The sequence below is a fragment of the Nicotiana sylvestris genome, chromosome 12 (assembly GCF_000393655.2).
Source record: "Nicotiana sylvestris chromosome 12, ASM39365v2, whole genome shotgun sequence".
Classification (NCBI taxonomy): domain Eukaryota; kingdom Viridiplantae; phylum Streptophyta; class Magnoliopsida; order Solanales; family Solanaceae; genus Nicotiana; species Nicotiana sylvestris.
Genome location: NC_091068.1, coordinates 139116411 through 139128303, shown reverse-complemented (window position 1 = coordinate 139128303; position 11893 = coordinate 139116411). Strand labels below are relative to the sequence as shown.

Genomic DNA, 11893 nt, shown 5'->3' with positions numbered 1-11893 from the left:
ATTTCCCTTTGCCAAACATCCACATCCTTGTTGATAACTGCGCCAAACATGAAATACAGTCTTTTGTGGATTGTTACGCAGGATACCACCAGGTGTTGATGGATGAAGAAGATGCAGAAAAGACAGCTTTTACCACACCTTGGGGCACTTACTGTTATAGAGTCATGCCATTTGGTCTGAAAAATGTCGTGGCAACCTACATGAGGGCCATGACTGCCATTTTTCATGATATGATGCACCAAGAGATAGAGGTGTATGTGGACGATGTAATCATCAAATCCAAAACCCAGGACGACCATGTTCGGGACTTGAGAAAATTCTTTGAGCGGCTGCACAAATATGATTTGAAGCTGAACCCAGCCAAATGTGCATTTGGGGTACCATCCGGCTAACTCTTGGGATTCATAGTCAGTCGGAGGGGCATCGAGTTAGATCCAACAAAGATAAAGTCTATTCGGGATTTGCCTCCTCCAAGAACCAAGAAAGATGTTATGAGTTTGTTGGGAAGATTGAATTACATCAGTCGTTTCATTGCTCAGTTGACCTCCACGTGTGAACCCATATTTAAGTTGTTAAAGAAAGATGCGGCAATCAAATGGACAGTTGAATGTCAAGAAGCTTTTGATAAAATCAAGGAATATCTGTCAAATCCGCCAGTCTTAGTCTCACCTGAGCCAGGGAGGCCTCTGTTCTTGTACCTGACCGTCTTGGAAAATTCTTTTGGCTGTGTCCTCGGGCAACATGACGTGACCGGAAAAAAGGAGCAGGCCATTTACTATCTGAGCAAGAAGTTTACTAGTTATGAAGCCAAGTACACTTTATTGGAAAGAACTTGTTGTGCTTTGACATGGGTCGCTCAGAAGCTGAGGCATTATTTGCAAGCTTACACCACCTACCTCATAACCAGGTTGGATCCTTTAAAGTACATATTTCAGAAACCAATGCCCACTGGGAGATTAGCAAAGTGGCAGATCTTGCTCACGGAGTTTGACATAGTCTATGTCACTCGCACGGCAATGAAAGCCCAGGCATTAGCGGATCATTTGGCTGAGAACCCGATTGATGATGAGTACCAACCTTTGAGAACTTACTTCCCAGATGAAGAAGTAAATTCAGTTGAGGCAATATCTGAATACACTCATGCTTGGAAAATGTTCTTTGATGGGGCGGTAAACGCAAAAGGTGTTGGAATTGGGGCAATTTTGATCTCACCCATTGGTCAACACTATCCAGCCACAGCTCGGCTTCGGTTCTTCTGTACAAACAATACCGCCGAGTATGAAGCTTGCATTATGGGTATAAACATGGCAATCGACCAAAATGTTGAAGAGTTGTTGATCATGGGAGACTCGGATCTGATTATCCGGAAAGCCCAAGGAGAATGGGAAACCCGAGATGTTAAGCTTATCCCTTATAAGAAGCATATGGAAGACCTCAGCAAGCGATTCAAGTCGATAGAGTTCAGGTACATTCCTCGTTGTCACAACGAATTAGCCGACGCACTTGCTACTTTGGCCTCAATGCTGCCGTATCCAGGCAATGCTCACATAGATCCCTTGGAAATTAAAATCCGGAAAAGGCATGGTTATTATAATACAATTGAAGCAGCACCAAATACCCAACCATGTTACCATGACATCAAAAAGTTTCTGAAAACTCAAGAATACCCCGAGCAAACCAGTGGAGACCAAAAGAGAACCATTAGACGGCACGTGAGTGGTTTCTTTTTGAGTGGGGATGTCTTGTACAAGAGAACTCTGGACCTCAATTTGTTAAGATGTGTTGACGCAGAAGAGGCTGGAAGAATCATGCATGAGGTACACATGGGAGTATGTGGGCCCCACATGAATGGGTATGTTTTAGCAAAGAAAATCCTTCGAGCGGGTTATTACTGGATGACCATGGAAAAGGACTGTTTTAGTTTCGTTCGGAAGTGTCATCAGTGTCAGGTGCACGGTGATTTGATTCATGCACCTCCCACAGAACTGCATCCCATGTCTGCACCTTGGCCATTTGTTGCCTGGGGCATGGACGTCATTGGGCCAATCGAGCCAAAAGCCTCAAATGGACACAGATTCATACTAGTTGCCATTGACTACTTTACAAAATGGGTTGAAGCAATCACTCTCAAGTCTGTCACCAAGAAAGCTGTGGTAGATTTCGTGCACTCCAATCTTATCTGCCGTTTTGGCATTCCTGCAACTATTATCACAGACAATGCTGCAAACTTGAATAGTCATTTGATGGGGGAGATATGTGAGCAATTCAAGATAATGCACCAGAACTCTACTCCTTATCGGCCTAAAGGCAATGGTGTCGTTGAAGCAGCAAACAAAAACATCAAAAAGATTTTGAGAAAGATGATTCAAAGTTCCAGGCAGTGGCATGAAAAGTTGTCGTTTGTATTGTTGGGATATCCCACTACTGTGCGCACATCAATTGGAGCCACCTCGTATCTTTTGGTTTATGGCACAGAAGCCGTAATACCCGCCGAGGTTGAAATCCCCTCTCTCCAAATCATTGTTGAAGTCGAAATTGAAGACAGTGAGTGGGTTAAAACCCGTCTGGAACAATCAACCTTGATCGATGAAAAGCGAATGGCTGCGGTCTACCACGGGCAGTTGTACCAACAAAGAATGGCTTGTGCCTATAACAAGAAAGTGTGGCCTAGAAGTTTTGAAGTGGGGCAACTCGTTTTAAGGCGTATTCTTCCCCATCACCAGGAAGCAAAAGGAAAATTCGCTCCTAATTGGAAGGGCCCATACGTCATCAGAAAGATATTGCTGAGAGGAGCATTGTATCTGGGCGATATCGAAGGAAATGATCCTGAAGCAGCTGTAAATGCGGATGCAGTCAAAAGGTACTATGTTTAGTCTTTCTGTAATAACAACATTGTCCGATTGGGAGGACGAAGGCTTTTATTCTCACTACCCAAACACTATCTACCCTTTGCAAACCCATTTGTGTCGGTTACTCTTCTTTGATTGCCCTCTTTGGAACTTGAAAGTGTTATTGAAAAAAAGAAATGAAAAAAAAAAAAAGATATTTTCCTGAACTACGTTCGACTTGATTCCGAAAGGATACGTAGGCAGCCTCTCTATGGGGTTCAGTCACACCAAAATAAAAATCCAAATTCCCTCAAAAGTGAAACTGGGGCAGATGTTGTAATGGTCCTGCGATAATCCTGTTTGAATGGTTCCAAAGTTATAATTCGATCCAAATCATTTTTACCCAAATCCTTTCAAGTCCTTCCGATCAATCAGTGAGAATGTTCAAGGATCAGAGAATACAGCTACTTGGATCTGATGCAATAAAAATGAGAGAAATAAAATGAGAGAGTCTTATTGGTGAAAACTCACACGGGCACCATAAGGCGACAGTGAGCAAAAAAATTGAAAATGAGAGAGCCTGGTTAGTGAAAACTCGTAAAGAGTACTATCAGGCGACGGTGAGAAGAGAAATGATAGAGGTCGATTGGCGAAAACCCGTAAAGGGCGCCGTCGATCGAAAAGAAGACACCCCCCACCACTGAAAGAGTCCTGGCCAGGTTTCTCGATTTGGAGATGTGGTTCACAATGAGTTGGATAGTTGTGCATATCGGGTATCCAGTCCAAGAAGCATGTCATGTCTATTGAAGTCTGCATGCACCCCAGATAAGTCCTTCTTTCCCCCAAAAGGGACGTTTCTCCTTAAATTCATTTTTTCTTGTCCTTTCTTTACTTTTCCTTGAATCCCTTTCGGTCTAACTCTGTTCCGAAACTAATACAAAAAAAAGGTGGCAAGATTGGTTTTACAGGGTTTTGTTTAATAAAAGCCAAGTCCAAAGAAAAGTATCCAGCCTCAATGGGTGCATCAAGTCGATCCCAACTGGCCATGATAGCCGATGCTCTAAAATCAGAGTTATTGAAAATGATAAGAAATCCAAAGTCAAAAGCCCCTAGAAGCAGATTAAAATGAAAGGGCCAAAGCCCTATACGGGTGAGCCGTCATGATAAATTTTGAAAAGTTGAGTTCCTCGGTTTTAGGAGAGAGACCAATCTTTAAGAAAAGCCAGCAAGCGGCGGAGGTTCTTGCCAAAAGAGTTGGGCCGAGATCAAGTGATCAAAAACAATGAAGGCCACAAAACCGACCACCGTTTCAAACTAACAATTGTTCTTTGTTTGAAAATTGAAGCAGGTGCAATCCAAAGCAACAGTGCAAGAAGCAGGTGTAACCAAAATGGAAAAAGAAATGTGAAAGCGCTAGAAATAGCTTAGCAACAATAATCAACCCAAAAGGGAAGTCTCCTCGAAATCCTTTCCTGCATTTTTTTTACTAAAAAATGAATTGAAAGAAAATAGATAAGAAGAAAATTTAAAAAAAAGGTAGTTTAGAAGCCCCAAAATCAATCTTTTACCTTTTTGCCAACATTAGGGCTCCAATCCCTGAGTTGAGATTTTTAGACATAGGGCCTCCGTTCCCTAGTCGCATTTTGCCAACATTAGGGCTCCAATCCCTGAGTTGAGATTTTTAGACATAGGGCCTCCATTCTCTAGTCGCCTTTTGCCGACATTAGGGCCCCAATCCCTAAGTTGAGATTTTAGACATAAGACCTCCATCCCCTAGTCGCCTTTTGCCAACGTTAGGGCTCCAATCCCTAAGTTGAGATTTTAGACATAGGGCCTCCATTCCCTAGTCGTCTTTATTGCCAACACTAGGGCTCCAATCCCTGAGTTGTGATTTTTAGCCATAGGGCCTCAATTCCCTAGTCGTCTTTTACCAACATTAGGGCTCCAATCCCTGAGTTGAGATTTTTAGACATAGGGCCTCCATTCCCTAGTCGCATTTTTTGCCAACATTAGGGCTCCAATGCCTAAGTTGAAATTTTTAGACATAGGGCCTCCATTCCCTAGTCGCCTTTTTGCCGACATTAGGGCTCCAATCCCTAAGTTGAGATTTTAGACATAGGGCCTCCATTCCCTAGCCGCCTTGACCAATATTAGGGCTCCAATCCCTAAGTTGAGATTTTAGACATAGGGCCTTCATTCCCTAGTCGTCTTTATTGACAACATTAGGGCTTCAATCCCTGAGTTGAGATTTTTTAGACATAGGGCCTCCATTCCCTAGTCGCCTTTTGCCAACATTAGGGCTTCAATCCCTAAGTTGAGATTTTTTAGACATAGGACCTCCATCCCCTAGTCGCCTTTTGCCAACGTTAGGGCTCCAATCCCTAAGTTGAGATTTTAGACATAGGGCCTCCATTCCCTAGTCGTCTTTATTGCCAACACTAGGGCTCCAATCCCTGAGTTGTGATTTTTAGCCATAGGGCCTCAATTCCCTAGTCGTCTTTTACCAACATTAGGGCTCCAATCCCTGAGTTGAGATTTTTAGACATAGGGCCTCCATTCCCTAGTCGCATTTTTTGCCAACATTAGGGCTCCAATGCCTAAGTTGAAATTTTTAGACATAGGGCCTCCATTCCCTAGTCGCCTTTTTGCCGACATTAGGGCTCCAATCCCTAAGTTGAGATTTTAGACATAAGGCCTCCATTCCCTAGCCGCCTTGACCAATATTAGGGCTCCAATCCCTAAGTTGAGATTTTAGACATAGGGCCTTCATTCCCTAGTCGCCTTTACCAATATTAGGGCTCCAATCCCTAAGTTGAGATTTTAGACATAGGGCCTCCATCCCCTAGTCGCCTTTACCAACATTAGGGTTCCAATCCCTGAGTTGAGCAGTTTTCCTAGTCAACGTTAGGGCTCCAATCCCTGAGTTGAGCGATTTACCTTGGCCGATATTAGGGCTCCAATCCCTAAGTCGAGCAATTTTCCTTTAGCCAACATTAGGGCTCCAAACCCTGATTTGAGCACTTTTACCTTAGCCGACATTAGGGCTCCAATACCTGAGTTGAGCGATTTACCTTAGCCGATATTAGGGCTCCAATCCCTGAGTCGAGCAACTTTCTTTAGCCGACATTAGGGCTCCAATCCCTGAGTCGAGCAATTTTCTTTTAGCCAACATTAGGGCTCAAATCCTTGAGTTGAGCAACTTTCCTTAGCCAACATTAAGGCTCCAATCCTTGAGTTGAGCAGTTTTCCCTTAGCCAACATTAGGGCTCCAATGCCTGAGTTGAGCGTTTTTCCTTTAGCCAACATTAGGGCTCCAATCCCTGAGTTGAGCGACTTTTCTTAGCCAACATTAGGGCTCCAATCCCTGAGTTGAGCAGCTTTCCCTTAGCCAACATTAGGGCTCTAATCCCTGAGTTGAGCGTTCTTCCTTTAGCCAGCATTAGGGCTCCAATCCCTGAGTTGAGTGACTTTCCTTAGCCAATATTAGGGTTCCAATCCCTGAGTTGAGCAACTTTCCTTAGCCAACATTAGGGCTCCAATCCCTGAGTTGAGCGTTTTTCCTTTAGCCAACATTAGGGTTCCAATCCCTGAGTTGAGCGACTTTCCTTAGCCAACATTAGGGCTCCAATCCCTGAGTTGAGCAGTTTACATTAGGGCTCCAATCCCGGAGTTGAGCGTTTTCATTTTGCGAACATTAGGGCTCCAATCCCTGAGTTGCGCCTTTTAGACTTGGGGTTTCCAATCCCCTCATCGATTCCGCGAATTTTTATTGCAAATAACTCACAAAATTTTCCTAGTAAAACTGGGGCAGAAAAATTTCGTTCGGTTGTTTGTTTTGATGCTTGAGCAGGTTTGACCAACACAGGGATCGAGATGACCTGCGGAGTGAGTCTCAATCCAGAATAAAGAAAAGAAAAAAAGAACAAAAAAGAAATGAGCTCAAATATTGGAGCAAACAAAGGTGCGGATTGCTCGAAATCTGATTGAAGTCACAAGCTCCGCCAATCCTGTCTTACTCAATGCTGCAGAAATAAACAAGCACCTACAACTTACGAGCATCAAGATTCAGATCGAAGTCTACAGCAAAATCAGCTAAGACTCAAGATCAAGTTTCAAGAGAATTATAGATAGGAATCTTGTAACTCATAGTTGATAGGCATAGCTAGCTTAGCTTCGATTTTCCCTTTTGGTGTAATAAAGAGGTCAGCAAGCAGTAGCAGCAACAGCAACAGCAACAGCGGTAACAGTAAAACCACAGCTCCTGGTAGTCTCAGCTACCAAAACTTCCCGAACTACATTGACCTGATTCCTTTTTAGCCAAGGATATATAGGAAACCTTCGAAGCAGAGGTTCGGTCAAATCTTTCAAAAAAGGCTTCACACGGAGTAGTCAAACGGACAAAAATCGCTTGTATCCGCTCACTTTATCTTTGTACGAAAACTCTTCGTGTTTTCAAACAAAGAGGGGCAGCTATGAGCACGTGATTTTTACTTCACAACAATTACTCCAAAAGAAATCAAAAAAAAAGTAAAATAATTTTCCTTTACATGCAATTTTTGAGAATTTTTTGTGGTATTTTTTTAATTATTTGCATTTTTGTGCGTGCATGTTTATTTTTTCTTAATTAATGAAAAATACAAAAAAATAATATATGTGCATTTAGTAATTAATTTTGCATTTTTAGAATTAATTAGTCATATAAAAGGAAAATACAAAAAAATACCCTTAGGATTTAATTTTATAATTTGTGGGTTAAAACTTAAATCATAATTTATTTGGCAATAATCGAAAAATCATAAAAAAATAGGCATTTTGTATTTTTTGTGTTTAACTGTGATTTTTGTACGTAACCTAATATTATTTAAGTTAATTTGGCTTTTTATAAGTTAGAATAGGATTTTAGGTTTTTAAATTTCGAAAATTAGTTTGAAAAAGAAAAAAAAGAAACAAATTAAAAGAAGAGAAGGAAATCGGACCAGGCCCAATAATTATCAGCCCAATTCAAACATCCCTTTACCCGGTCCAATTGGCCCAACCCTCACAGACGTCCCAAACGACGTCGTTCCGTCATGCCCCATCCTGACCGTTGATCTCACTTGATCAACGGTCCAGATCGTCCAACCCTCACCCACATCCATTATCCGACCCTGACCCGTTACTAAACCGGACCGCTCCATCATTTCTTTTAAATCAGAGCCGTTGGATCCCATCACCCAACGGCCCAGATTAAGAGATCAATTTTTAATATGTCAAAGACCCCCCAAACCCCTTTACCCGTCTCATTTCCAAACACCACCCCTCCTTCGTCTCTTTCAGAGACGAACCAAACGACCTATGAACCCTAAGCGTCGCCCATCCATCCCCTCACCGTAAACCCGACGGCAACCACTCTGAATCCGACCAAAATAACACACCTGAACCACCAAAGCACCCTCTTTCCAAAACCCTGAACCTTATTCTTCGAATCCTCGTAGAACCCTTCGAATATTGGATCGAAGATGAACCCTAAAATCCCAAAAATGGGCGAGTGGGGGTTATTGTGAACGGATTAGGTCCGTTTGGACTTTATTCTTGTGTTTTGCTAAAACAAAACACACGAATAATGTCCAAGTGGACCAAAATTGGAGAGATGTGGAAAATTCAAGTTTGTTCTTGCTTAGATCGATTTCAGGTACTTCTGTTTCCATTTTTCTTGTTTATTTTTAGTCGTTTGATGTCTTCTTGTTCTCCTACTACCCTTTCTTTCGATTTCTTTTTTCTTCACAGTTTCTCCGGTTCAGCCTGTATAATTAGGTCGATTGTTTGGTTGTTCGTATACGGTTATCGACTATGAATCAATCGTATGTTAGTTAATCCATTATGAATTGGATACGAATGTTAATCAATAGTTAAAACTTTACTGATTCTGATTTTTAGGTTGTGTTGGAATTTCTGTTTGCATTTTTTTTTGTTTAAGAATTCGATTCGCTTTGCTGATGCTCGACTCATTAGTTAAGCTCACTGTTAATTGATTTTGTTTGGGCTTGTTTAATCCTAATGTGCTTACTGCTGAGTTTTAATGGATAATTGGATAGTTTTAAGTCAAGATCACATTGTGGTTGAAGTTCAGTCCAAAATTTAGGAAGTTGAATTGGTTATAGCTGCAGTTTTAATGTAGATTTCAGAGTTTAATTTGGGATTTGAAAACCTAAAAAGGGTTTAGATTAAGTGGACTGCCAGTTAAGTATGTAGTGAACCATTAAATTAATGAATAATTTAATCAAAAGAGGGAATCTATAGTGCAAATACATCCTGGTTGACATCTTTAAAGGTGGGAAGTCAGATGTAGGATGAGTTTTAATAATAAAAGCTGAGAATGCACATGGAATAGGTAGTGAAACCTGTTGTACAGTAGGATATGCATTACTTTTTGAACTTCAGGAGATGTTAAATAAGAAAACCCATGCCTAGACAACAAAAGGTGGAAAGGACAGAGTAGGAACTATACTTTAAGTCTGGGCAGCCTATTTATTTTGAAGGGGGAGGGCTCCTCTTTTCTAAAGGCCTATAAAATCAAACGAGAGGATACCCCTGGGATCCCAAAACTTCAGCCATAAAAAGATTCCCATTGAAAAGTCTCTCTGACTTTTCTCAAAATTTGAAATCTGCATTTGACATTCAAATATACAAAAAATACAAAAAAAAACACTAGAAAACATTTTTCACTGCTTCATTGCTCATTCTAATCATTTTTTCAAATTCCTTTTTTTTGGATTGCTTCATTCTTGTTCTAAGCTCTAATTCTAAAGATATTTAGAGGTGTTTAATGGTTTGTTAGAGTGAATTTGAGTCTACTTAGCTTGGATTTGGTTGAGTTCTATTCCAGTGAAGTCCTAAGGCATCTAAGTTCAATTCCGAGGGCTTTGAGTGCATTTTGAATGTGTGTTGGATTGATCTGTGGGAATATGCTTTATTAGTGAACATTTCTGGGTTTTAAAATCACTTCCTGGATTGCTCTTTGATTTTGTACTGCTGGATTTTGGTTGATGTTGGCTGCTCATCTTACTGCATCTGCTGACCTCTTCTCCTTCTCTTTGTTTTAATTCCAGGTACTTGGCTCAACTGTGACTGATGTTTGTGATATCAAGCTTGATGTAGCCAATTGAAAAAGAAATTGAAGTGCCAGTTGTTTGCCTGCTTTAGCTTGCATACAGTTTTTATTTATGTTCATGTGAAATTTTAAAATGTGTATATCAACTGGACTGTCTAAATTCGTGAACTGTTGAATTCTCTTTTGTGAGTTGGTAACGTTGATTTGATTGAGTTGTATCACTGGTGTAGTATAGTGCAATATAGGATAAATGAATTTGCTTATCAGTAATTACCAAAAAATAGGTTAAACAGTTTGGTGTTTTAATAGACCGTTTTCAGTAATCCAATTTTGAAGTCATGAACCACTTGAGCACCAATTCAGTAACACTAGTTCAAACTTTCCTAAAACATGAAGCCTGCATTTTATAATCGATGTTGTTAAGTTCAAACTCCAGTTTATTTTTCATTTTAGTGACGTCCAAATAACTCATCAGAAGCCACCATGTAAGTAGGGAATTGGAATTCAAATGATTAGTATTTTATTAATTGGAATGAGTTGAACATTGTTTACTCTATTTCAAAAACCAGTAGATATAATTGGAATGCTTTGGAACAAGTTTGGGCATTAGTTAACTTTAAATTCTATTTGGTGCAAGCCTGCAGAAATTTTCAGGCTATACAACCTTGTCTTTGTTGATTTTGGGCTTTAGTAACATAATGAGTGGCCCAGGCTCTAATTTGATTTCAACGTCCATTTGGGACTGGGCCTGATCCCATAACTGCCCAGTCACATTCATGAAATATAAATTTGGGCTGGTTCGAACGAATTGCTAAAAATGTTTTATTTGTTACTTATTATGTTGTTAGAATTAATTGAACTGAAATTGAATCATGAACATTGGGTCTTTTCAAATACATTAATTAATTAGAACTTGTTCGTACTATTAAAGACAAATAATTAGAAAAAATCATAGTCACTTCAGGATTGGTCTTTAAATAAAAATGATGAGACGAGCCTCGCCAAATAAAAATGCAAATTGTGGGGCCCTCAATAATTGGTCATAATAAAATACTTAGAATTCGGAATGGCCGTTTAGCGAATTTCACGGCCTTCCCCAAAAATAATAATATGCTAGCCTCTTTAGGCGCGTTCTTAATAATATTACCTCCCTAAACTCGGGTGCACATTTATGTGACCCAAATCCAAATCTCAATGGAGTCGAAATGTGTCAACAACCACGGCTGCATTGATTGCGACGTGGTTCGAGATGCGTTTTCACGACATTGCAATTCTATTAAAAATAATAATAAAAGCGGTTTAAAGTTAATAAAAGCACATAAGTTATAACATATATTAAAATCAGATATTTAGCCATTACAATAATTTAAGCGACCGTGCTAGAACCACGGGATCCGGGGGTGCCTAACACCTTCCCTCGGGTCAACAGAATTCCTTACTTAGAATTTCTGGTTCGCAGACTTCATTTGGAAAGTCAAATATTTTCCTCGAATTGAGATTCAAGATAAACCGGTGACTTGGGACACCAAAAGCCAAATCTATCCCAAGTGGGGACTCTGAAATAAATAAATAATCCCATTTCGAATAATGTCACTTAAATTGGAAAAACTCCCTTGTGCATTATCCTTCGAGGTAGGTGCGCAAAAAGGAGGTATGACAGGAATCGAACCCAGAATCTCCGGTTCAGGGTTCAAGAATTCGAGCTTAGAATAATTGTTATAGTTGGCTTTATCCATTATCTGACTTTGTTACATGATTTGGGCCTAATGTGCTAATTGATTGCTTTTACCGCTTTGATATTCTGTGAACTGTATATAAACTATTGTGAAACCCCTCTTCTCTCTAAGTATTCTAAATCATGAAGAAGTGTGCACTTTGTATGACTTCTTTTCTGTTAGAGTCATATCCCAAATTTAGAACGAGGTTCGGACAAGTTGCAAAGCCGGCAAAGCTTCTGTATTCCCGGTACGCTGCC

At 40.3% G+C, this 11893-nt stretch overlaps 1 protein-coding gene across 1 annotated transcript; it reads left to right on the top strand.

The window, feature by feature from the left end:
- The first annotated feature begins 1304 nt into the window (after positions 1-1304).
- On the top strand, positions 1305-9973 carry LOC138883835 (uncharacterized). Its single transcript, XM_070164550.1, has 2 exons — positions 1305-1712; positions 9917-9973. Exons 1-2 carry the CDS (start codon positions 1305-1307, stop codon positions 9971-9973), a joined length of 465 nt encoding a protein of 154 aa, XP_070020651.1.
- Positions 9974-11893: the final 1920 nt, after the last annotated feature.